General features: G+C 41.7%; 1 protein-coding gene and 1 pseudogene across 1 annotated transcript; one reads left to right on the top strand and one right to left on the bottom strand.

The window, feature by feature from the left end:
• Positions 1–402: 402 nt before the first annotated feature.
• Positions 403–1428, bottom strand: LOC118623899 (testis-specific H1 histone). Its single transcript, XM_036251709.1, has one exon. It carries the CDS (start codon positions 1426–1428, stop codon positions 562–564), a length of 867 nt encoding a protein of 288 aa, XP_036107602.1. The 3' UTR covers positions 403–561.
• A 17525-nt stretch (positions 1429–18953) lies between these two features.
• LOC118623900 lies at positions 18954–20274 on the top strand (annotated as a pseudogene).
• The last annotated feature ends 5168 nt before the right edge of the window (positions 20275–25442 follow it).

Raw genomic sequence — 25442 nt, 5'->3', positions numbered from 1 at the left:
ACTGAGGATTAACATATAAAACATTTTAAAGATGATCAAGTCAGGGCAAAAACAAGAAAGCCATTACAATCAATTCTGGGAGAAGGGACTTTTTCCTAAAAGGAATTTCGGATAAGAACACTTCGTGTCAGTGGGACCACTTACAGGCTGTCTTTTCTCGCCCCAACGATATCCCAGCTTCTCTCCTCACATGTCTTCTCCCCCAAACTCAATTTGGCTTTGCTAGGGTGTCTTACTATTAACTCAACACGTCTAATCCCGTAACGCTGCTGGTTTTCTTCTACCAGTTGTCTCCTGAAAGGCATTTTCCTGGATCCGGTCGCAGGAACAGAATCTCAATTCCTTTTTCTCTCTTCACCCCACAAGCCCCCGCTACAAGGCTTCACCTCAGCAAGCCCCCGCCGCGCCCCCAAGTGGACAAAGAGGAAACAGACACAATGTGGTGATTTGAAAGGTCTTGTGATAGTTCGTTCATTTCATAGGGTGAGAGAGCTGCTCTAACTGGAGCCCTGTGGGGGAAGGCATCGGCCAGTGCCTGGAGGAAGGGAAGTGGCTCCCACACTAAGGATTCCCGGCTGCACTCTTAGGGCTTTCAAATTTCGTGGAAGTCTTCGCGCGAGCGGCCCTTGGGTCAGTTTTCACGGACGCTGACCTCTGGATGGTCCGTTTTACCGCCTTCCCGGGCTCCTGCTTCTTCTCTTCCTTCGGCTTCTTGTCCTCTCGGCTCCGGGGCCGGCCCTCCCTCACGACGCGTCCTCTCGCCGCGTCCATCGCCTTGGCCCTGGAGCGCACCAGGCTCTTGGCTCTTGCCTTCAACCTCCTGGCCGCGGCGTCCGCCCTCACGCTCCGTCTCCACACCTCCCTGGCCTTCACGGCCGCCCGGCGGCGCACGCGGCGCCTCCGTGGGCTGCGTGCGGCCGCGAGGGTCCGCCTGCGGCTCCGGCCGCCGCCCTCCAGCCGCGGGCGCCCGGGCTTTCTCCTGGGCTTCGGAGTCTTCCAGACCCTGAAACAGCCGGAGGCGTTGCTGCCGCTGACCCTGAGGAGCGCGCCCCTGACGTCCGACTTGGGCGCGTCGCCCGAGTGGCGGCAGCACTTCCTGCGCACCTGGTAGCCGGCGTTCCCCAGCTCCTTCTTGAGCGCGGCCACCGTCAGCACTTTGTGCGAGGCGAGGGCTCTGAGCAGCAGCTGCGACACTTTGAGCACGGAGCGCGGGTCCCGTCTCGGCGGGGCCCCGACTTTCACCGTGGGCTGCGGGGTTTTAACTTCAGCGTTTTGGGATTCGCCACTGGGCTCGGCCACCTCAGCCCTGGCCTCGGCCCCGGCCCCGGCCCCGACTCCAGCCGCCGCCGCGGCCCCAGCCCCCGCCGCCGCCGCAGCCCCAGCCCCCGCCGCCGCCGCCGCAGCCACGGCCCCGGTCGCCTCAGCCATGGCGCGCTCCGCCTGCTCCGCGGGGCCGCCGGGTTTGGGACGCGCCCACCGAGGGCGGAGCTAAGGCGGAGGCGGTGGGGCCGCGTCACAAAGGCCCCCAGCGCGGAGGTTCGGGTCCTGTTGCGCCGGCTGGCGGCGCCCTCTGCAGGGGCCTTTTGCACGTTTACTAACCTGCCACTTCCTTCCAGGTGTAAACCAACCCGCATCTCCACGCCGACGCCCCTGAAGAATCGCCTTGGTAATCTTCCCGGTGTTGTTCCCTGCTCTCATGCTCACCCTTCTCATCGACCTTGATCTCGACCACTTTTTTACTCGTTTTCGATGAAAATAGTGCACATCATCGACCCACATTTCCCTAAGGGGAGAGACGCTGCTCTCAACCATCCCAAACAAGTCTTACCACGCCTTTGAAAACGAAATGTGGTCCATAAAACACAGCCCGGCCTGGAAATGCCCGCCCTTGGTGTCTGCAGTCACGCCCCCCTGACCCCGCAAAGGAAGGAACCCCGGGGTACCCTCACCTAGGGAGTTCGGATGCCTCATTCACTTGGATTGGAACAGATACCAAATAGCCTGAGAACACAGGTCTAATCATTATTCTCAGAACAGACTTTGTGCCTTTCTCCCTCTAGTCCCTCTTCCTGGGTTGCCCATCCCTTTTCTCTGCCTGGAGAAATCCTGCTTATTATTGTTCCAAGTCCTGAGAAATCCTTTCCTCACTGAAGCCTCCTCAGACTTTCAAATGATTTCTCTCCTCTTAACTACCACAATTACTTTTACAACCCCATACTGCTTTTTCTTTATTTTAAATTAATTTGGTATTAGAGGGTACAACGTGCCACAATGTTTTCTAAAAGAAAACAACAGCAAAAAACAACCCTGGACTTGGAGCTGGAAAACATGGATACATATCCTAGCTCTTTAGCAGCCATATGACATTAATAAATCCCGTAATATCTTTGTACCCGACTTCTTAAAAAAGAAGCCTGTAATCCCTCCCTACCAACATCACATAATTATTGCAAAGGTTCAGAGGGGGTGATGGTAGCTGACAAAAGGCATAAAATTCTGTCTTTCCAACTAAATAAAAAGGTTCCTGAGAGCCAGATAGTCTTTGAATTTCTATGTCCTATCTTGTACCTAACATGATCTTTCATTATATATAGCAGACATTTGATTGAGTCTGCTTAAACTCCTCCCTAGTGAGGAGGCTTTCTCAGGATTCAGGAGGAAACTCCCAGAAAATCAGCAGAAAGGAGCATGATGAATTTGAAAGGGTTAGAAATGAAGGGACCAAGGAAGCTAGTTGCTCAAGAACCTCCTATTTTGGAAACAGTTTAATTGGGAGTAATTCAAAGAATACTTCAAACTGCAAAACACATCATACTTTTCCAGAGGACATTCACATATACTCAGCAGTCTACTGTGACATGGTTTCTTCCAGGAATCAAAGTTCTACCAAGTAGCTTAGACCTGAACTTCTTAAACATGAATGTGTACTTAATAAAGTATAAATTCTAATAATTAGGTCTGGGATGAGGCCAGAAGTTATACTTTCTAACAAACTCCCAGGTAGTTCCATCTGGTTAAAATACAAGTGTTAGGTGGTAGGAGGAGAGTAGAGAGAAGGGAAGTGGCAGGACATTGAGACTGAAAGGTGGCATAGGGCTGAGGTTTGAAGGACAGATATCACAACAATGACACATCTGTAAGTGGTCACACAGAAGTAAGTGATAAAATTTTTATTTAAACCTAAGTCTACTTAATTCTAAGGCCTGAGTTCTTAACTACAATACTGTCCTTGGTTTCCCTTTCTCCAAGATTGATCCTCTCCACCTTACATATCTCTATTACAGAGCAGAGGAAGTTTATCGCCATAATCACAGCTCAAAATCAAGAGTATCTACAAGCATTTACTGTACCTTCTGCCAGTGTTGAAATCAAGGCAGAGTACTGTGAACCCAAGGATCTGTAAGGGCAGGGACTGACACATCAGCACATGGACAGTGCACTATGGAAGAGTTGCCAGATGGAGAGGCGGAGCCACATGGAGCAGGATTTCTCCCATGTGTGTATTCTCTTGGTCTGGCTATACATCCTGGGTGCATTGGCCAGTGGCCATAGGATGGGGCAACCACCAGAGGGAAAAAAGAGACAAAATTGTATGCTTTGATAGTAGGAGGAGAGCTAGTGAAGTCTAACCTTCAAATCAGCTGATTCTAGGTAAAAATAGTTTGGCTACACACAATGGTATCATCATGAAAGACAAGAACCAAATCAAACAACCATGTTTATTAATACCCTTGAGATGACAAAGGAAACTAATTAAAAACCTTTGGAAAAGCCTGAAATGAAAGAAAAATAAATATATGAAAAACATATCAAAAACACCTGTGGAAAAAAGAAAAGCAAACATTTTCGTTTATACATAACCATTTATTTCTATATAGATTTATCTACAAATATGCTCTAAATAATAGAGGAATAACAAAAATGAGAGGTAGGAAATAAATGCCCACTACCACTCAGCTAGTTCAGAGGACAAAAAAGCCAGCTGATAGACATTTTCCATAGCACCAATCCCTTAGAGTCCTTTTCTTCCTCTGTAGAAAAAAATCTACTTGCCAGCCTGCTCAGAGGGTTATTCCTGCTTGTCCAGTGACTATGAGTCAGCTTTGGCCTGGGCAAACCAGCAAAATTCTCCTCCAGCCCGGCTAGTGTGGCTCAGTGGCTGAGTGTCCACCCATGCCCCAAGAGGTCACTGGTTCGATTCCTGATTAGTGCACATGCCCCTGCTGTGGGCCAAATCCCCAGTCGGGGGCATGCAGGAGATGGCCAATTGATGTTCTCTCTCACTGATATTTCTATCTCTCCCTCTCCCTTCCTCTCTCTCTAATATCAATAAAGGAAATCAATAAAGGAAAAAAAATTATCTTCCATCCAATGGACTGTAACCATATGATTTTCATCAAGGCCTTAACTCCCATTTCAAGTTTTTCCTTTCTTGTTATTCTCCTATGATTACTTAAAAATTCTTTATAATAACTTTCCCTGTTTAAATTACTCTGTGGTTTCTATCTCCTAATTGGGCTAGACCTTCTTATTGCAGGAATTTTGCAACAGTGAGCTTTCACTAAATTCAACTTAAAAAACAAATTTACATCTTTAAAATGAAGCCCAATCCTTAAAATCACTTTACAGTATAACAAAAAGGACCGTAGAGCTTTTTTATGTTTGCCATTAAATGTAACTTTTAAGAAGTTAGGAATAAGTTTTAATGAGAAATGTATAGGCTTTAGTAGTTAACTACTTGAAATTATTTAAAGAAAATATTCATGTTTCACTACACACTAAAACATTTAATATGGATCAAAGAGTTAAACATAGAAAATGAAAATAGAGAAAAATTCATTAAGTATTTTTCTGAGTTTAGGAGAAAGAAAAGTTTTCTAAGCATAAAAATAATGGAAGAAGTCACAAAGGATATTACTGACACATGATTATATTAAATTCTTAAACTTTTGTACATTAAAATAATTAAAACAGTTAAAAAGCAAACTGAGGAAAATTCTACAAAAAAGTCTAAGCATTATTCCAAAATTAAAAATAAATCCCAAAATTAAGCAATGTATAAACTAAAACAATGATTAATGTGCAAAAAACATACTCTACCCTAAACTATAATAAAGAAATATTATTTTAAAATAAAAACATAGAGTTATGAAACTTCTGTTTCCAGACAGACTAATCACCCCTCCTCTCAATGCCTCTCTTACTAATCACCTCTCCTACAACTAAAAATCTTGGACTAAAATATTTAAAACAACTACTGGAAGACTCTGAAAGGTAAATAAAAACAAGTGGGCTGGATAAGGATTTAAAGGACAATGTAACAGTGAGTTCCTTGGCTTTTCTGTTTTGACTCATATGTATTCCAGATTGAACACTAGTGCAGCCTGAAATCCAGAATTGCCAATAGTGCAGACAGAAAAAGCCCCATAAAAAAATCTACTCTTGCCCTGGCCGGTTTTGCTCAGTGGTTAGAGCATCGGTCTGCAGACCAGAGAGACCAGGGTTTGGTTTCCAATTCAGTTCCCGCTAGGGGCATGTACCTTGGTTGCACTTTGTCCCCTGCCTTGGTTGGGGTCGTGTGGGTGGCGGTCACTCGATGTGCCTCTCTCACATTGATGCTTCTCTCTCTCTTCCCCCCTCTTTCCCTCCTGTTCTATCTGAAGATAAATGCAAAAATGTCCTTGAGTGAGAATTTAAAAAAAAATCTACTCTTTCTAGCTGCAGGACTGGGAAATGGGAGAGGGAGAACTGTGGGATGGAACATTCTGATTTTTACCCATTCTGCTCTAGGTGATTACCAGCAAACCAGTAGCACTCCTTCTCCTCCCCACCAAGTAGACTGTGTGATCAGAGCCCCATAGACTCTCTCTGTATACCAAAGAAGTGCCAGCAAAAAAGTTGTGTCTCACTCTGGCCCCACCAGCAGCAGTGAAGTGGCCCCTGAAGGACAAAGCCCAGTTTCCTCCTTCTTCCTTATACCAGCGCCAATAAAGAGGCAGAGCCACGCCTCTGTCGGTGGCAGGGTCTACATAGCAGAACTCCGGCAACAGTGCAGGGAAGCTAATGTCCTGGCTTTCTAGCCAGAATACCAGAAACAGGGAATGCTGGGAGGCAGAGGGTGAGCAGAGGATCAAGAAAACGAGGGAGCTGGAGAAAGAGAACCTTAAAACTTGAATATGGAGTCCCAATCTCACCCCTAGTTGTTACATGAATGAAACTGACTGGAATCTGCGGAGTGAAGGCTTTACATAAACATTGTGTTATAGTGTAGACTGCTCCCCAAGAGTCAGACTGACTGCTGATGGAGTACTCAAGAGGGGAAGACCAGAACAGCACCGCAAAGGCTTTGAGACTAAATTGAAATTGGAGCCACAACCCAACGAATAACAAGTGAAGACACACAATCAAAACATAACCAGGTTAACTGCTTGCTGAAAAAAATTAACATTCTCCAAAAGATTTAAATAGGACCCAGAGTCTCATAATACTAAAAATGTCCAGTTTATGATCCACAACTAATCAACATAATAAGTTGAAAACCTAAACATCTCCCAAAGGAAAAGGCAAACAACAGATGCCAATCCCAAGATGACCTAAATGTCAGAATTATCAAAGACTTTAAAGCAGATATTATAACCATGCTCCAAGGGCTGTTGAAATGAATGGAAAGTCAGAACTTTTCAGAAAAGAAAACAGGAATTATATATATATATATATATATATATATATATATATATATATATTAGAATTGAAAAATTTAAAAACAGGAATTTTAAAAAATCACTGTAGAGGACCAGAGTAAGTGGAGATAACAGAAAATACTCACTGAACTTGAAGATAGAAAGTATCCAATATAAACAAGAGAGGGAAAAAAAATTGAAAAAAATCTTAGAGATCTATGTGACAATTTCAAAAGGATCAATACAGTGGAACCTCAGTTCTCAGACTGAATTCATTCTACAAGACTGAGAAACAATTTGTTCGAACACTGAATCATTGTTTCCCATTAGAAATAATGTAAATTGAATTAATTCATTCCAGACCCCCAAATGATTTTGTTTTAACCCTTCTTATATACAGTACATGTCTAATGTACTGATTAATCTATAAACAAACACTCTTTTTCCTAAATGTATCAAACCACCCCCTACCAGCCTTAAACAAATCACTGTCAGCACTGGGGATGTCTTTCAGGAGGTCAGCATGCAGCATCTTCACTTTTTCACATATCACTGCCTCCAAATGCTGTCACCAGCTAACTGCTTTTTGTTTATCCAAATCAACAACAATTTTTCTACCTCTTCAATTGCCTGTGATCATTGTTTCTTTCACACCCTTAGCAACATCAGCACTCTTGATGGCCTCTTCATGTTTTAAAATTATGTTAATCATCCAGCAAGGAAAGCAAAAAGCAAAAACTCACAAAAATATTCACAGCACAATTTTCTGAGATGTTAACAATGGGAGGTTTAGTGGTAAACTGACTTGCATTCTATTCTTTGTTTGAGACCTGAGAGATGTTTTTTGTCATGCTGATGTATCAGCATGAAAGAGTTGTCAGGTTGAGAACCCCACTCCCCCACCCCAACAACTTGGTGGAGAACCAAATTGTTAGAGATGGGAGAAATTTGAGAACTAAGGTTTGACTGTATTCAAATTATACAAGTCCAGAGGAAGAGGAGAAAGAGATAGGAGTAGAAAAAAAGTACATATATTTGAAGAAATAACGATTAAAAACTTCTCAAATTTGGTGAAAGGCATACATTTACAGATCCAGGAATCATAAAACCATTGTTAGATACATCATAGTAAAACTCCTTAAACCAAAAGAAAGAGACAAAACTTGAAAGCAGACAAAGAAATACAATATAGGGGAACAAATATTCAATTAATGGCATTCAGACCAGAAGTTGGTGGGACGTTTTTAAATGACTAATTATTGGTCCAGATGGCTTTTAAAATCTCTTCTGTGGGTTGCAAATTGAATATGTTTGTATATAACTGGATGAGCAGTTGTACACCTCCCAGAAAAGAAATACAGAATAATGCACTAAATCTTAATACCTACTCTTCACGAGAAGGATTAAAGAGAAAAAGAAAGGGTTTCACTCTTCTCTAGGGCAGTGGTACCAAACTATAAGAGAGGACACTATATTCTTTATCACTACACACTCATAGAAAAGAAGGGAAAGAAAGCAAATTTCTTTTCTTTTCTTTTTTGCATTTATCTTCAGATAGAGCAGGAGGGAAAGAGGGAGAGAGTGTGACAGAGAGAAACATCCATGTGAAGACACATGGAGCAGTTGCCATTCACACAACTCCAACAGGGGCTGGGGACAAACCGCAACCAAGGTATATGCCCCCAGTGGGAACCAAACCCGGAACTCTCTGGTCTGCAGGCCCACACTCTAACCGCTGAACCAAACCAGCTAGGATGCAAATTTCATTTTAAATATCTTTGATGAAGCAATAAAAATGATCATTTTATTGTCCTGGCTGGTTTGGCTCAGCGGTTGGAGAGTCGGCCTGTGGACTGGAGAGTCTCAGGTTCGCTTCCTGCTGGGGGCACGTACCTCGGTTGCAGTTTGTCCCCGGCCCTCGTTGGGTCATGTGGGTGGTGACCACTCGATGTGTCCCTTTCACGTAGATGTTTCTCTCTCTCTCTCCCTCCCACTCTAGCTGAACAAAATATCGAAGAATGTCCTCAGGTGAGGATAAAAAAAAAAAAGATCATTTTATTAAATCTCAGTCCTTGAGTACCCTTCTTTTTAACATTCTGATGGCAAAACAGGAAGTATACATAAAGCATTTCTGCTATGTGCTGAAGTTTAGTGGTTGTCTCAAGGAAAACTTTTGTGCAATTGTTTGAGCTGCAAGGCAAACTAGCCAGTTTTTCATGAAACACCATTTTTACTTGAAAGAACAACTGACACACAAATGATGGTTATTCAGAATTGGGTATTTGGCAAACATTCTAAGAAAGGAACAAAGTGAGTCTATAATTTCATATAAAACAACTGACAGGATTTATTGCCAATGGTAAAATCTAGTCTTTCAAGAAAAAAAATAATGTCTTAGAAGGCCTGGCCTGGCCGGTGTTCTCAGTGGTTAAAGCATTGGCCAATGCATGGAAGGGTCATGGGTTCAATTCCTGTAAAAGGCACATACCTGGGTTGCAGGTTTGATCTCTGGTCCCAGTTGGGGCATGCGCAGGAGGCAACCGATCCATGTGTCTCTCTTACATCGAAGTTTATCCCTTTCTCTCTCTCTTGTCCATCTCCTCCCCCTCCCTTCTACTCTTTCTAAAAATCAGTGGAAAAATATCCTTGGGTGAAGATTAACAAAAAAACTTTTTTAGAAGGCCTGTGTGAGCAAAAACAAGTTTGACATTTTCCCAACCCTTTCTGTTGACATCAGTGGTGATATTAACAATTATGATTTTTGGATAGTGCATAGTGAAATATGTCAGTTTGTGGAAGATCTGCCTAACTCAATGAACTAATATTTTCAAAATGCCCAATGCATTGCAATTTTACAATGTAGGGTCACAAAATTACGTATGGGTGAAAGATTCATTCAAAGTGCAAGAGAGACCATTCGCTTTTAATGTAACGGGTTATAAAAAGTTCATTGATATGGTCTCAGATTTAGCATTGCAATTAACCTTTAAGAGACTACCACTTGTAGTTTATAGTATCAACAAAGAATATCCACAATTATTTAATTTAATTATTTTTATTTTTTTAATTTATTTATTTTTGTTACAGATATTTCCCCCCCCCCACTGATTCCCCCTCCCCCTCACTCCCCGCCCTGTCCCCAGCTTTTTTGTCCATGTCCATTGTTCATGCATACATGCATATAAGTTCTGCGGTTTGTCTTTCCCCCACCACCCCCTCTTCTGAGGATTGTCAGTCTGTACCTCACTTTCATGTCTCTGGGACTACCCCATTCCTCAGACAGTTATGTTTATTATATTCCGCAAATAAGTGAGATCATATAATACTTGTCTTTCTCTGTTTGGCTTATTTTGCTTAGGGTAATACTTTCCAGGTTCCTCCATGTCGTCTCAAAGGAAAAGAAATCTTTCTTTCTTACAGCTGCGTAGTACTCCATGGTGTATACGTACCACTGCTTTTTTATCCATTAGTCTACTGATGGACATTTGGGCTGTTTCCAGATCTTAGCTATTGTAAATAGTGCTGCTATGAACATGGGGGTACATGTATTCTTTCTGATTGGTGCTCCAGGCTTCTTAGGGTATATTCCTAGAAGTGGGATCACTGGGTCGAATAGAAGTTCAATTTTTAATTTTTTGAGGTAACACCATATTGTTTTTCATAGTGGCTGCACCAGTCTGCATTCCCACCAGCAGTGCACTAGAGTCCCCTTTTCTCCACACCCTCGCCAACACTTATTGTTTGATGATTTGTTGATGGCGGCCTTTCTGACAGATGTGAGGTGATACCTCATTGTTGTTTTAATTTGTATCTCTCTGATGATTAGTGCTGTTGAGCATTTCTACATATGTCTTTTAGCCATTTTTATGTCCTATTTGGAGAGGCGTCTATTTAGTTCCTCTGCCCATTTTTAAATTGGGTTCTTTGTCTTCCTTTTGTTGAGCTGTATGAGGACTCTATATATATTGGAAATTAACCCCTTATCTGATATATCATTGGCATTTATGCTCTCCCATACAGTGGGTTACCTTTCCATTTTGATGATTGCATCTTTTGCTGTGCAGAAGCTTTTGAGTTTGATGTAGTCCCATGTGTTTATTTTATCCTTTGTTTCTATTGCCTTAGGTGATCTATCAGTGAAAATTCTGCTGTGTATGATGTCTGAAATTTTGTTGCCTAGAGTTTCTTCTAGGATTTTATGGATTCATAAGTCACATTTAAGTCTTTTATCCATTTGAGTTTATTTTTGTGTATGGTGTAAGTTGATGGTCTAGTTTCATTTTTTTTTTTTTGCATGTAGCTGTCCAATTTTCCCAACACCATTTATTAAAGAGGCTGTCTTTACTCCATTGTATGTTCTTGCCGCCTTTGTCAAATATTATTTGAGCATATTGTCTTGGGTCCATTTCTGAGTTCTCTATTCTGTTCCATTGATCTACCTGTCTGTTCTTGTGCTAGGACCAGGATGTTTTGATTACAGTGGCTTTGTAGTATAACCTGAAATTTGGTAATATGAACTCTGCAATTTTGTTCTTCTTTTTCAAGATAGCTGTGGCTATTCGAGGTCTTTTTTGGTTCCATATGAACTTTTGAAGTATTTGTTCGAGTTCTGTGAAGTATGTCATTGGTATTTTGATGGGGATTGCAATGAACCTATAGATTGCTTTGGGTAGTATAGACATTTTAATGATGTTAATTCTTCCAATCCATGAACAAGGTATGTGCTTCCACTTTTTTATATCTTCCTCTATTTCTTTTTTCAATGACCTGTAGTTTACTGCGAATAGGCCCTTTATTTCTCTGGTTAAGTTTATTCCTAGGTATCTTAATTTTTTTTGGTGCGACGGTAAATGGGATTTTTTTTCTGTGAGTTCATCATTGGTGTATAAGAATGTCATCGATTTCTTGACATTAATTTTGTATCCTGCTACTTTGCCAAATTCATTTATTAAGTATAGTAAATTTTTGATGGAGTCTTGGAGGTTTTCTACGTATAGTATCATGCCATCTGTGAATAATGACCGTTTCACTTCCTCCTTTCCAATTTGGATCCCTTTTATTTTATTTTTTTCTGTCTGATGGCTGTGGCTAAGACTTCCAGTACTATGTTAAATAAGAGTGGCAAAAGTGGGCATCCTTGTCTTGTTCCTGTTCTTAAGGGAAATGCTTTTAGTTTCTGCCCATTGAGTATGATGTTAGCTGTAGGTCTTTCATATATGGCCTTTATTATGTCGAGATATGATCCCTCTATTCCCACATTGCTGAGCGTCTTATCAGAAATGTGTGCTGGATTTTGTAGAATGCTTTTTCGGCATCTATAGATATGATCATGTGGTTTTTATTCTTCATTTTATTTATGTGGTGTATCACATTTATTGATTTGCGAATATTGTACCAGCCTTGCAACCCTGGGATGAATCCCACTTGGTCATGGAGAATAATTTTTTTTGATGTATTGCTGGATTCGATTTGCTGGTATTTTGTTCAGGATTTTGGCATCTATGTTCATCAGGGATATTGGTCTGTAGTTTTCTTTCTTTGTAGTGTCTTTTTCTGGTTTTGGAATTAGAATTATGCTGGCCTCATAAAACAAGTTTGGAAGTCTTCCTTCTTCTTGAATTTTTTGAAATAGTTTGAGGAGAATGTGTATTACTTCTTTGAATGTTCGGTAAAATTCCCCTGTGAAGCCATCTGGGCCTGGGTTTTTGTTTGATGGGAGAGTCTTGATTACATTTCAATTTTTTTTGTTGTTATTGGTTAGTTCAAGTTTTCTATCTCTTCCTGGTTCCATTTTGGGAGACTATGTGTTTCTAGAAATTTGTCCATTTCGCTTAGATTGTTGAATTTGTTGCCATATAATTGTTCATAATATTTGTTCACAATCCTTTATATTTCTGTGGCGTCAGTTATTATTTCTCCTCTTTCATTTCTGATGTTGTGTATTTGGGGTCTCTCTCATTGTTTCTTAGTGAGTCTAGCTAAGAGTCCATCAATCTTGTTTATCTTTTCAAAGAACCAGCTCTTTGTTTCATTGATCCTTTGAATTGTTTTTCTGGTCTCCATGTCATTTATTTCTGCTCTGATCTGTACTGTTTCCTTCCATCTACTTGCTCTGGGGTTTTCTTTATGTTTGTTTTCTACTGCTTTAAGTTGTGAGGTTAGATAGTCTATTAGAAATTTTTCTTGTTTCTTGAGGTAGGCCTGTAGTGCTATGAACTTCCCTCTCAGAACTGCTTTCGCTGTGTCCCATAGATTTTGTGGTGTTGTGCGTTCATTTCCATTGGTTTCCAGGAAGTTTTTAATTTCTTCCTTGATCTCCATAATAACCCATTCATTGTTCAACAACATGCTATTTATCCTCCATGTTTTCAAATGTCTTTGCATGTTCTTGTTGCAATTGATTTCTAGTTGCATGCCATTGTGATCTGAGAAGATGCTTGATATCATTTCAATCTTCTTGAACTTGTAGAGACTTAGTTTGTGCCCTAACATGTGGCCTATCTTTGAGAATGTCCCCTGTGCACTTGAGAAGAATGTGAATTCTGCGGTTTGGGGGTGTAGTTCTCTGTAGATGTCTATGAAATCCATTTGATCTAGCACTTCATTTAGAGTCTCTGTTTCCTTGTTAATTTTTTGTCTAGAAGATTTATCCAGAGATGTCAGTGGGGTATTGAAGTGCCCTGCTATGATTGTATTGCTGTTGATTTCTCCTTTGAAGTCCTCCAAAAGATTTTTAATATATGTTGGTGCTCCTAAATTGGGTGCATATATGTTTCCCAAGGTTATATCTTCCTGTTGGATAGATCCTTTCAATATTATGTAGTGGCTTCTTTGTCTCTAGTTACTGCCTTCATTTTGAAATCTACTTTATCAGATATGAGTATTGCTACCCCAGCTGTTTTTTTGTTTTTTTTTTTGCTTTCTGTTTGCTTGAAAGATTTTTTTCCATCCCTTCCCATTCAACCTATGTGAGTCTTTTGTTGTAAGGTGGGTCTCTTGTAAGCAACATATATGTGAGTCCTGCTTTCTCACCCAGTCAGCTACTCTATCTTTTAATCGGAGCATTCAAACCATTCACATTTAAGGTGATAATTTATATGTACTTATTTATTGCCATTTTTGTTTAGTGTGGTTCTAGTTTTCTTCTTATTTCTTCTACTAACTACAGCAGTCTTTTTAGCACAACTTGCAGGGCTGGTTTGTTGTTAATATATTACTTTAGCCTTTTTTTTTTTTTTTTGTATGGAAAGCTCTTTATTTGACCTTCTATTTTGAATGATAGCCTTGCTGGATAGAGTAGTCTTGGATTCAGATCCTTGTTTTTTATGACCTTGATTACTTCATGCCACTCCCTTCTGGCCTGTAGTGTTTCTGTTGAGAAGTCAGCTGAGAGCCTTATGGGGTTTCCTTTGTAGGTAACCTGTTGCTTATCTCTTGCTGCCTTTAGGATTCTCTCTTTGTCTTTAATTTTTGGCATTTTAATGACTATGTGTCTTGGTATGGGCCTGTTTGGGTTCTTCTTACTTGGGGCTCTCTGTGCTTCTTGAACTTGAATGCCTTCTTCCTTCAACAAGTTAGGAAAGTTTTCTGTCACTATTTCTTCAAATATATTCTCTAACCCTTGCCCATTTTCTTCCTCTTCGGGGACTCCTATGATGTGAATGTTATTATGTTTTCAGTTGTCCCACAGTTGTCTTCCTGTTTTTTAAATTGTTTTTTCCTTTTGGTTTTCTGATTGGTTGATTTTTTTCTACCCTGTCTTCTAATTCACTGATCCGGTCCTCAGCTTCCTCTACTCTTCTGGTTAGTCCTTCCAATGTGTTCTTAATTTCTGCTATGTCATTCTTCATTTCCACTTGGTTGGTTTTCAATGTTTCTATATCTTTACTTATGGTGCTGATGTCCTTACTCATGCTGTAGAGCTTCCTCAAGATCATGGCTCTGAAGTCTGCCTCTGATAATTTGCTTAATTGCATTTCATTTTTTCTCATCTTCGATAGAGTTCTCTTGTTCTTTCATTTGGGATTTGTTTCTTTGTTTCACCATTTTGGCTATCTCAGTGGGTTTTGTAGCCTGCCAAATTTTCCCTGTGTGTGCTGGTGTTCTGCTGTTTGTGGCTTCCTCTACTGGGTTTGGATGAGCCAGGGTGGGCCCACGTTAAACACCACTGTCAAGTCGTACTTTCCTGGGTAGATTTGCAAGCCCAGGAAAGGTTCAGTTATCCTCTAGCTTTTTCCTGGTGGCTAGTAGTCTCAGTTACTCAGTGCCTTGGAATGTAGCCCTGGTGTTCTGCATAAGAGGATTTCCAGAGGATGGGATAGATACTGGTTATTAATGAGCCTCAATTTGGATTTCTTTGCCTCACCTGGGAAAGGCTGAATCTCTGAGGGGCAGTTGGGGGGACTGCTGCTTTACCCCACAGCTCTGGGAAGGAGTACACTGGCCACTGTCCTTTGTGGCTGGAACTCAGCAAAAACTCTGAGTGCCCTCTAAATCCCAGGTATCCCCCACAGAGTTTCAGCCCAATCTGCCCTCCCTCTGCTATAGCCCCCAGGTGAGTGGCTGTGGCTATTTTAGTGCTCTGTCCTGGCTCTCTGCACTGTGGAGTGGGCTTGGTCTTTATTCCCCAAGGTCCCTGCTCACAGCTAAGACTGCTGCTATCTGTGGGCTCCCTGCCCACCACCCTCTCATACCTCCGCAGATCTAACCATTGTCCCTGATTATATGGTCCTGTCCTGCTGCTTTTCTGTTGCTTTTTTCTGAGGATTTGTCTTTATTTTAGTTGTAATTTCTGTTTGGTCCTGGGAGATCATCCGCATAGCTTCTATTCATTCTGCCTCCATTTTTCACATCCTCTATGCCTATCTTGTGTGCAGCTGGGTCGCACAGGCCTTCCTGGTGCCCCAGCACCCTGCAAGTCCCGCAGGTAACTGGATCGCACAGTCCCTTTGGGGACCTGGCTCTATGCCTATGTTATGGGCTGCTGGGTCACACAGGCCTTTCTGGTGCTTCAGCACCCTGCAGGTCCTGCAGGTAACTGTGGCACAGTCCCTGCTGGGTCGTGCAGGCCTCTCTGGTGCTTCAGCACCCTACAGGCCCAGTGGGTAACTAGATCGCGCAGTTCCTGCTGGGTTGCACAGGCCTCTCTGGTGCTTCAGCTCCCCACAGGTCCCGTGGGTAACTGGATGGTACAGTCCCTGCTGGGTCACACAGGCCTCTGTGGAGCCCCAGGTCCCATCACTGGTGGCTGGGGAGTGCTGCTGCCCTGTGGGGCTCAATTCCTGCTCAGCTTTTGCTGTAGTTTTTTTGTGGGGGGGGGGTGAGGGGAGTCTCAGCTGCTGGTCTGTACTTCTGTTGTCTGGGGATGAATGTCTGCTCCCCAGCCTCTGTTGCTGGGGTTATATCTCGACTCTGATTGGGTTGCTACTGTGGGAGATGGTGCTGGGCTCCCAGCTGTCTGTGGCTTCCATGACCCACACCTTGGGAGCTCCACTACTGTGCATCAGTCTGTGTTGACAGAGTGTCTACTGGTCCAATGGTGCCAGGTGCGCTGGTGGGCTCAGGTTGCTGGGTGCTAGCTGCTCCCATTGCCTCCTCCCAGGGAAGACCCGGGATCTTTCAAAATGGTGGGACCTCTCCATGGCGCAGGGAAAAGTGCTGTGAAGGGCTGCTTACTGGGGTAGCTGGCTGCTCCCATCCACAGCACAGGAACCTTCACTCCGCATCTCTGTACTGCACGAGTTTGGTCATCCACTTTCATGCCCACCCACACTCTCTCACACACTAGCTCACTCTCTCACACACTCCCCATCCCTCCGGTCCTGCCTGCTGCCATCTTCCGATCTCTACAAAATTATTTAAAAAGGCTACTACCATACTTATCTCCTTTCCAACATTATCTGTATAGGCTCAATTTTCTTTATATACTTTAAACATGGCAATATAGTCTGACCAGCGTGGCTCAGTGGATTGAGCATTGTCCCATGGACTGAGAGGTCACAGTTGGATTCCGTTTGATTCCTGGTCACGGCACATGCCTGGGTTGCAGGCTCAATCCCCAGTGGGGTGTATGCAGGAGGCAGCTGATTGATGTGTCTTTCTCATTGATGTTTCTATCTCTCTCTGTAAAATTGCAATAAAAACATATTAAAAATAAATAAATAAACATGGCAACATATTCAGCCTTCAGTAATTATCCATTCCTGAGGATAAATATAAGAATTCACAGTAGAGTAAAACACTATGAATGAACGTAGTGTTTTCAACTCTTCAGCATTATATTTGTCCTTATAAGCCACAAGAGAATTCATAATGGAGAAAAGCTCTATAAATATGATTTATATGGAAAGTATTTCAGCATAAGTTCTACCTCACAGTACACATAAGAATTCACATTGGGGAGAAACCCTGTGATTGCCATGATACGGAAAAATCTTCAGGAAGCTCTCACATTTGATGTGCACTTGAGAACTCACATTGGAGAAAGTCCTATTATTGTAATCAATAGAGAAAATCCTTCAGAAGAAGCTTTTCCCTGACTGTACACAACAGAATAAAAGATGGAATTCAGTGACTTTGGGAAAGCCTTCAATGTTACTTCACCCTTTAGGAAACATGACAAACCATACCAGAGAAAAGCCCTATGAATGTAAGCAGTATAGAAAATCCTTCTGCTATAGTTCACTTACTATGAGTAAGAAAGCACCCAGTGAGGGGATCCCTATGAACACAATGAGTGCTGAAAGGCATTTATTGATTGCTCTTTCATCCCTTAGGCAACAAAAAGAATTCACATTGGACAGAATCTTGTGAATGTAACCAATAAGTATGGTGCAGTTTCTCTCTCCTTAGGTAACAGAAATACATTAAGTGTCACCAGTTTAAATGAATCATCCATTTTGCACGAGATAAATCACACAACAGAAGCACATAAGGAATGTGAAGCCCCCATCATTTACATTGGAGAAAAGTCCTTTAATGTAATTAGCAGGGCCAGCTTCATGAGTATGTGACTAATGCTGTCACACAGGGCTCCATGCTAGAAGTTTAATACTGAGGTTGTCATCTTAAAGTTTTTAATAATCTTATTGTTGAGTTTATGTTTTAAGTGAAGAAGCCTGTGCTGGAAGCCTGGAAGCTCATGCACAGTCCTGCCTCCTGACACCTCACCACCTCCTGGGGACAGATTCTATATATCAATATGTATGGGAGCTCTCATATATATCAGTTTATATATTATTATTTTTTAAATATGTTTTTATTGATTTATTAGAGAGAGAGAAATAGAAACATCAATGCGAGAAACATTGATCGGCTGCCTCCTACATGCCCCCCACTGGGGATTGAGCCCACAACTTGGGCATGTGCCTTGACTGGGATTCTAACTGGGACCTCTCAGTCCATGGGACGTCACTCAATCCACTAAGCCACATAGGCTGGGCCATTTTTTATATTATTACGTATATTATTATATTATATAATTATATAATAATATTATATATATTATTTTTACAGTTAAGTATTATACAAAAAGTCTCCTTTGACACTAGCATGCACAAATATGCCAAAAGATGTACAGTCTTATCTACAAATCCTAAAAGAAATAAATCTGTGGACCTGTTGACCTAGGCTAGAAATCAAGATTATTTACCCATACTATAATCACAAACTGGCTACAAACTTAACAGATTAAATTGCTAACTTTACAGAACACTTATTGATTCAGAAGTTGTATTCTTAAAAACAAAGAATTCATATTTAAAAAACCTTGGGTATTAAAAAAACATCGAATTCTACTATTCATGTATTATAAACTGCCACAAAATGACAACAAGTGCTGGAAAACAATACCACATATTTCAAACCTCACCCTCATCACCAAAGAAACAGCTTTGTCCCTCAACAACCAGACTGCTCTTCTACAATAACGCTGGATTCCTATTGACCTATCAGTTTCCACCTTTATTAGATTTCACAAAAACTGAGATGCTCTTTCTTTGCCACTGATTTCCAATTTCCCTTACTGGATGCTTGGTTACTGTTCCCCTTCGTAGTTCCTGTCCCACTTCCTTATATACTGCCTCCTTGAACCATCAAAAGAATAAATAAAAATTATGGTTTATACTTACTTTTTTTTTTTTTAAACTATTTTATAAACCAGTGGAGAGGACAAACCACCTAGTAACAGCTGCACAGTAACTGGGGTCCTGGGACTGGGTTACTCACTCCTGGTTTTCCACGCTGGTCTTGGCTCCCAGCATGTGCAAGATAAAGACTGAGGAAGTGAAGAGCACCACGAAGATGCAGCACATCACCTCCCACAGCCACGTGGAGAGGCTGGAGCTGGATGAGAGCAGCTTGGCCAAGCAGGTGGCCTTGGGGTTTGTGGGCCAGGAGAAAGCATGAGAGGCATGTGGTGTGATAGTAGAATTAGTCAAAAGCAATAAAATGGCTGGGAGAGCTGCCTTGTTGGCAGGATCTCCTGGAACTTGTAAGACAGCTCTAGCTCTGGCTATTGCTCAAGAGCTAGGTAGTAAGGTACTTTTCTGTCCTGTGTGGGAAGTGAATTTTACTCTACGGAGAGTAAGAAGACAGAGAAGTGCTGATGGAGAACTTCCGCGGAAACATTGGGCTGTGGATAAAGGAGGTTTATGAAGGTGAAGTCACAGAATTGACTTCATGTGAGACAGAGAACCCTATGGTATGATAAAACCATTAGCCATGTAATCATAGGGCTCAAAACAGCCAAAGAAACCAAACAATTGAAACTGGACTCCAGCATTTTTGAAGTTTGCAGAAAGAGCTAGTGGAGGCTGAAGATGTGATTTACAATGAAGCCAACAGTGGAGCTGTGAAGAGGCTGGGTAGGTTTACCTATGCCACACAATTGGACCTTGAAGCTGAAGAGTATGTCCCCTTGCCAAAGGGGCATGTGCACAAGAAGAAAGATATCATCCAGGATGTGACCTTGCATGACTTGGTCATGGCCAACACTCAGCCCCAGGAGGGACAAGACATCTTATCTATGAAGGGCAGTTAATGAAGCCAAAGAAGACAGAAATCAAAACTTTGTGGGGAGATTAACAAGGTGGTGAACAAATACATTGATCAGGGCATTGCTGAGCTGGCTCCAGGTATGCTCTTTGTTGATGAGGTCCACATGCTGGACACTGAGTGCTTCACCTACCTGCACTGGGCCCTGGGATCTTCTATTGCCCCCATCATCATCTTTGCATCTAACTGAGGCAACTGTGTCATCAGGGGCATTGAGGATATCACCTCTCCTCATGGCATCCCCAGTAATAATCATCCGGACCATGCTGTATATTCTGCAGGAAATGAAACAGAGCATTAAAATCCGTGCCCAGACAGTATGAATCAACATCAGTGAGGAGGTGCTGAACTACCTCAGAGAGATCAGTACAAGACCACTCTGAGGTACTCAGTGCAACTGCTGACCCCGGCCAACTCCCTTGCTAAGATCAATGGGAAGGACAGCATCGAGAAAGAGCACGTCGAGATCAGTGAGCTCTTCTACCATGCCAAGTCATTGGCTCAAATCCGGGCTAACCAGCAGGATAAGTACATGAAGTGAGTTTTTCTGCAAAGAGACACTCCCTGGCATGCCTGGGCCTGGGTACAGCCTGAAGATACAAGGCTCACCCCTGGACTTTAGATTCGGTTCCCACTCAGGCATGGATAGAAGCAAGTTCAGTTTGCTAAGTGTTTCTTTTTAAATGGTCATTTCTCCCTTGGCTGCTTTGAAGGAACACTACCTCATCTGGCATGTTTTCGAATAAATCCTTATAGGATATTTTGATGAAAAAACAATAGGGAAAAAACTTCTAGGGCCTTGATCAAGCTTTAGGATGGAAGAAAGTATTTTAAGCATTAGGAAAAAATTTAGATTTCAGGATTAGTATCCAAAGCCCTTAATTATCCAGAAGAGGGTAAAACCTCTTTCATCTCATTTTCAGAATCCTAAAATATGACCTTCCAGAAGAAAAGGACCAAATTATAGGTAGAGTGCCACGTTTATTGAGAACTATTATTTTGGCACTTTACAAACTTTCAGATACACCGGTTCCTTTTCTCTAAGTGTTGTTCTTGTGAGGTTGTTTATGTCCAACAGGACAGCATATACTATAGCTGTGTGAAATCAGTGCCTGGATATTAAGGGTATGCTTTTTTTTTCTCACTATGTTCCATTAATAGAAACCTCGTATTTGATATTTTTCACTCGAGAATTATAACAGGTAATTTTGCTTTGCTCTTGGTGTTGCTCTAACATAAGGGCTCGCTATTTTACCAATTGCAGCTTGATCCATTTGATTCCGCAACCTCTTAGATAATAATTAAAATATCCAAGTAGAATTGGCTCACTTTCTGACAGACTTTTCCCAAACCTAACGCAAGTCCAAAATCACAAAACAATCCCCTTTTAATCCTGTCTTACTGAGATGTCCCACAGGTTCTCCGTGGTGCACACTCTCACCTGTTGCAACAATAGACCCAACTCTTATTTGCCAGCAGGTGTGTTTCCTGTTCTGTAGGCTGGTGGGCAGAGACATCTAGATATTGATTCCTCTCATGCATGGTACAGATACTTTTTTCCTTGTCATTCTCTTGTCCCTTACCCTTGTTTATGCTACTTCTGTTACTGATAAGTTTCTAATTTTATGTTGTCAGTGTTACCAGTCTTTTCCTTATGACTTCACATCTGTGTGACTATCTTAGATAATAAAACTAATATTCTCTATTTTCTTCTAATACTTTTACTTTTTTTAATGTTTAGCTCTTTAATCTATCTGGACTTTAAGTTTGTGTGCAGATAATGAGGATTGAAGTTCTTTGCAAATTCACACTCACCACTTTCTCTGGGTGGCTTTCCTTGACTCTCCCTCTCCATTTCAATAGTCTGGGTTAGGAGTCCTTGCGTTTTCTTCCCATATTATGAATCAAAACAATCATCACTTCTGTCTTAGAATAGACTGCTTGAAAGCAAAGGCAGTGTTTTTTTATTTGCTTGTTTTTTATTACTTTACTTTCATGTCTAGTGTGTTGCCTACACACTAGTTCAATAAAGAGTTATCGATTAACCAACTGTCCTCCTTATAGCCTTTCTTATAGAGCAAAAGCCAGATTTTATTTAGTGGGCTTCTATCAGTGTTTGTTGATTTGAAATTGAAAAAAAAAAAAAAACCCACAGAATTTTTGTTCCTAGGTCATTGCCAGGGTAACATCAATTCTGCACTATGATTGGCTAAGAAATTGACGGTTTATCTCCAGTCTGCATTTTTTCTCCCTGCCTACTACACAAAACTAAAATTATGCAAACTGCACAAATAATTGCCGTTCAGTTTAGCTGAAGCACCTTTCCCGGGCTCTGGCTGGTGCTTCTTGCCCTAAAGCTGAGGGGACGTACGCAGTGGACTCCAGGGATCACAGCATCGGACACAGGGACCATGCGGGGTAGTCCTAGATTACCACAAGACGTGCTGAAAACCAGAGTGACCCCTTGTGGGAAATGTAGTCTCAGGACCCTGTTGTGAGATGGGACCTGAAAGGCTGCCTCTCCTAAAGATGCTGTTGCAATTATTTGCCTCTGAGGAAAAGGGCTGTTGTTCTGTTCCTTATCAATGAGATGTAGAAGAATGAGAAATGAGTGAGAGAGCAATAGACAACCTGGGATACAATTTGGTGGCCTCCTAAATTTCACCCTCCTGAGGAACTGGCCCTACCCTCTCCTCAAGTCTCTTTCCTTGAAACAGCTGAGGGTTTCAGAATCTGACTAGGACTTTTATTTTGCTCACCCAAGCATTGGGATTGAAGAGTAGGGATTGTGTTTGGTTTTTGTTTCTTTCTCTCTGAGAGCGCTAACTGGAAAGCCCAAATATATGAAGATGCTTAGTACAGTGTGTGGCAGAAAGAGGCCAGAAAGTATATGGCATTTGAGTCTGACATGGTCAATGGCTCTGGTAGTAAAAGTGATTACCCACTGTGGGATAAGGACTTGGGAGGAAAGAATATATAGTGGGGGTCAAAGGACCTGAGGGTTTGTTCTTGCTGGTTGCTTGACTCCCTACAGTAGATCTTGGCCAGCTCACTCATTTCACAGATCAGAACGGAGAGATAACAGGCTCTGCTCAAGGTCCCACCACTGCATAGCAACAGATTGAACTAGTATTCGGGGCTGTCCTTCCCATGGTTTACCTCCAGGTGAGCCAGTGGAATGTAGAGATCAACTTCTCACACCTCTAGGGGTGAATAAGGACCAGAGAGACAGTGTCAGGGGAAGTCCTGCCTAGACAGTGGAAGACTCTGCTCCTCAATAATCTATTCTGTAGCTTGACTATACAAAGAGAACTTACTCTTCTTCCTGTGAGCCTCAGGAAGAGAGGAATAACTGTTTGAATCCCCAGTGACAAGGAGCCTGGAACGCATGAAATTGGTAAAGTGGACATATTCAATTGTATCCTACAGTCCTGCCCAAGCTAAATTATCTCTTCCATTTCATGTCCCATCTTCCTCCTAATGATTATAATCAGTTCTAACCAGCCTCTGGAATGATGGAACTAGAGGATTTTATTCTTTCTTTCCTAGATACCTTTAAAAATTGAATTTCTAATTGAGTGATGACTAGCAGCATGAGAAATGGAAAGAGCAAAGGCCTTGGCCTTAGAAAAGCCTGGTCTCAAGTCTCAGCTCTACTGCTAAATCCAACATAATCAAGTTACTATTCTGAGCTTTCTAATCTATTAAATAGAGATAATAATACTTCATAAATCTTTGGTAAAACACACGTGAGATTTTTGCCAGAGTAAAGCACTTAACACATGGTAGAAGTTTCATTGGTTTCAAGAGTTTCGAACTTGGCTTCTCTCGGGTCCCCAAATGTCCCTGAATTGTAATTGAAGAACTAGGGAAGTAAGAAACATTAATTGAAGTTTTTCGAGGAAGTTCTGGGGAAGATCTTCCTCCTTAAGAGGATGATCAGCAGGGTTATATAACAGGATTTTGAAATGCTTTATAGACTGAGATGGTGTTTAATTTCCATAGGGTTCCTATATTCGTGCATATAGGAGGCTGCACTTCTGAAAGTCTACATCTCTTTCCTTAGAAGCTGGCTTCCCTCTGGACTACAGTTGTCCTCTAAGCTGGATAATGCCTTTAAGGCCAGGCATTGGAGCCAAAAGAATCCCTGTATTGAAACTCAGGATCATTACCCCTGGAATCAGGAGTTCAACTTAAGTGTAATTCTTTTGGCCCTGAAATTCCCTGCCATCGTTTCTTTGAATGAGCTCTGACTCAATTCGAGCAGCTATGCCTAGGGATTGAGGCCAGAACCACATCAAGGACCAGACCCTGGAATTACAGGTGCAAATTCTTAATTTCTTCCCAAGTGTATCTAGTCCTGGGTTTCATAGCAGCATCCAAAAATTGGTGAGGAATTTGTGACCATGGCATAGGAGAAAACTTGTAGAAAGAGTCCGAGAAGCACACACAGGCAGTGAGATGGGGCACTCAGATCAGGGAGAAAGGGAGGCTTGAAGGGCACAGTTGGAAAGAATGAATAGGGCTCATTGCCTCTTTGTTTCTCATAAAAACACACACAGATTTACTATGTGGAATACTGGTAAATGTTTTTGATAATTTCCTGCTAGAAGGAAAAACAGTGAGCAGTAAGAAAGGGGTTTATTGGGCCAGTATTCTTCTTTTGTGTTATGAGGATTTATTTGTATTTCTTTTGCATCCCTAATATTTTGAGGGGAGAGGTTAGTGATTCCTTCCTGTCTCTCCGTTCGAAGTATAGCAGAGATCATGATGGGAATGAATAAAACTGGAGGTATAATTCAGGGCAACAAAGTTGAGTAGACATCAGAATATCCTTCTGCTAACTCTCAGTACTCTTATATCTCAGTAGATCCTAGCTCTAGTTTTAGGCCAGAATCTTCTGGAAATTTCTTGAATGTTCATAACAATCCCTGAAAACGGGACTCTATTTTTTCTTTTCCCCTCTCTTATTCTTCATGACTATGCAAACTCAAGACTGTTTTCCAGGAAGCCTTAAACTCTAAATACTACAGCAACAAGGAATGGTCTTCAGGTCACAATCAGAATAGCAGCAGGGAATTCTTTTGGTGGAGTTGGGCTCATTGAGTTCACAGTAGAGAACTGAACCATAGCCTAAAGAATTGACATAAGAGAAGGAGTCACAACATCTGTATCCCAAATTAGAGGAACAGGAAGGCTCAGGTAAGTGAGTGGAAATGTTTCAGTAGTTTAAACCTGATGTCAACTAACAGGAGAGAAAATAGTTTATGAACTTTATTCTTCTGCTCCCACCTGAAAAGTCTTAATCTCACTTTCTGAGAAGCAAATTCATGTTGGGCCCACCCTAGGGCCCACCAAGAGAAAGTCTTGAAGCCAACTACCTTTCTAGAATCACTTTTTTGGAGAACAGATCTAGATATCAAATTAATTATGGAAAAATACAAAAAATACATTTCAGCTTTCATTTTCCTAGGGTTTCTAGTAGTACTACCTTTGAAAAGATTGCTCCTCTTGTAATGAAGAAAACAAGAATATTGCTTATTTCTAATTACTTTCTTCTTTCCTGGATAATTCACCTTCCTGGTTTCCTGCTCACAGTAATGCTAGGGACTGGAAGATGACACACCCACCGTCAGGTGCTAAGTAAGTTTCTCTTTGATCTTATTGAGAAGATGACAGGCCATAAGTTAGTGACTCAGAAATCATAAT

Source organism: Molossus molossus, unplaced genomic scaffold, assembly GCF_014108415.1.
Source record: "Molossus molossus isolate mMolMol1 unplaced genomic scaffold, mMolMol1.p scaffold_m16_p_10, whole genome shotgun sequence".
Taxonomy (NCBI): Eukaryota; Metazoa; Chordata; class Mammalia; order Chiroptera; family Molossidae; genus Molossus; species Molossus molossus.
This window is presented reverse-complemented; position numbering and strand designations above follow the sequence as displayed.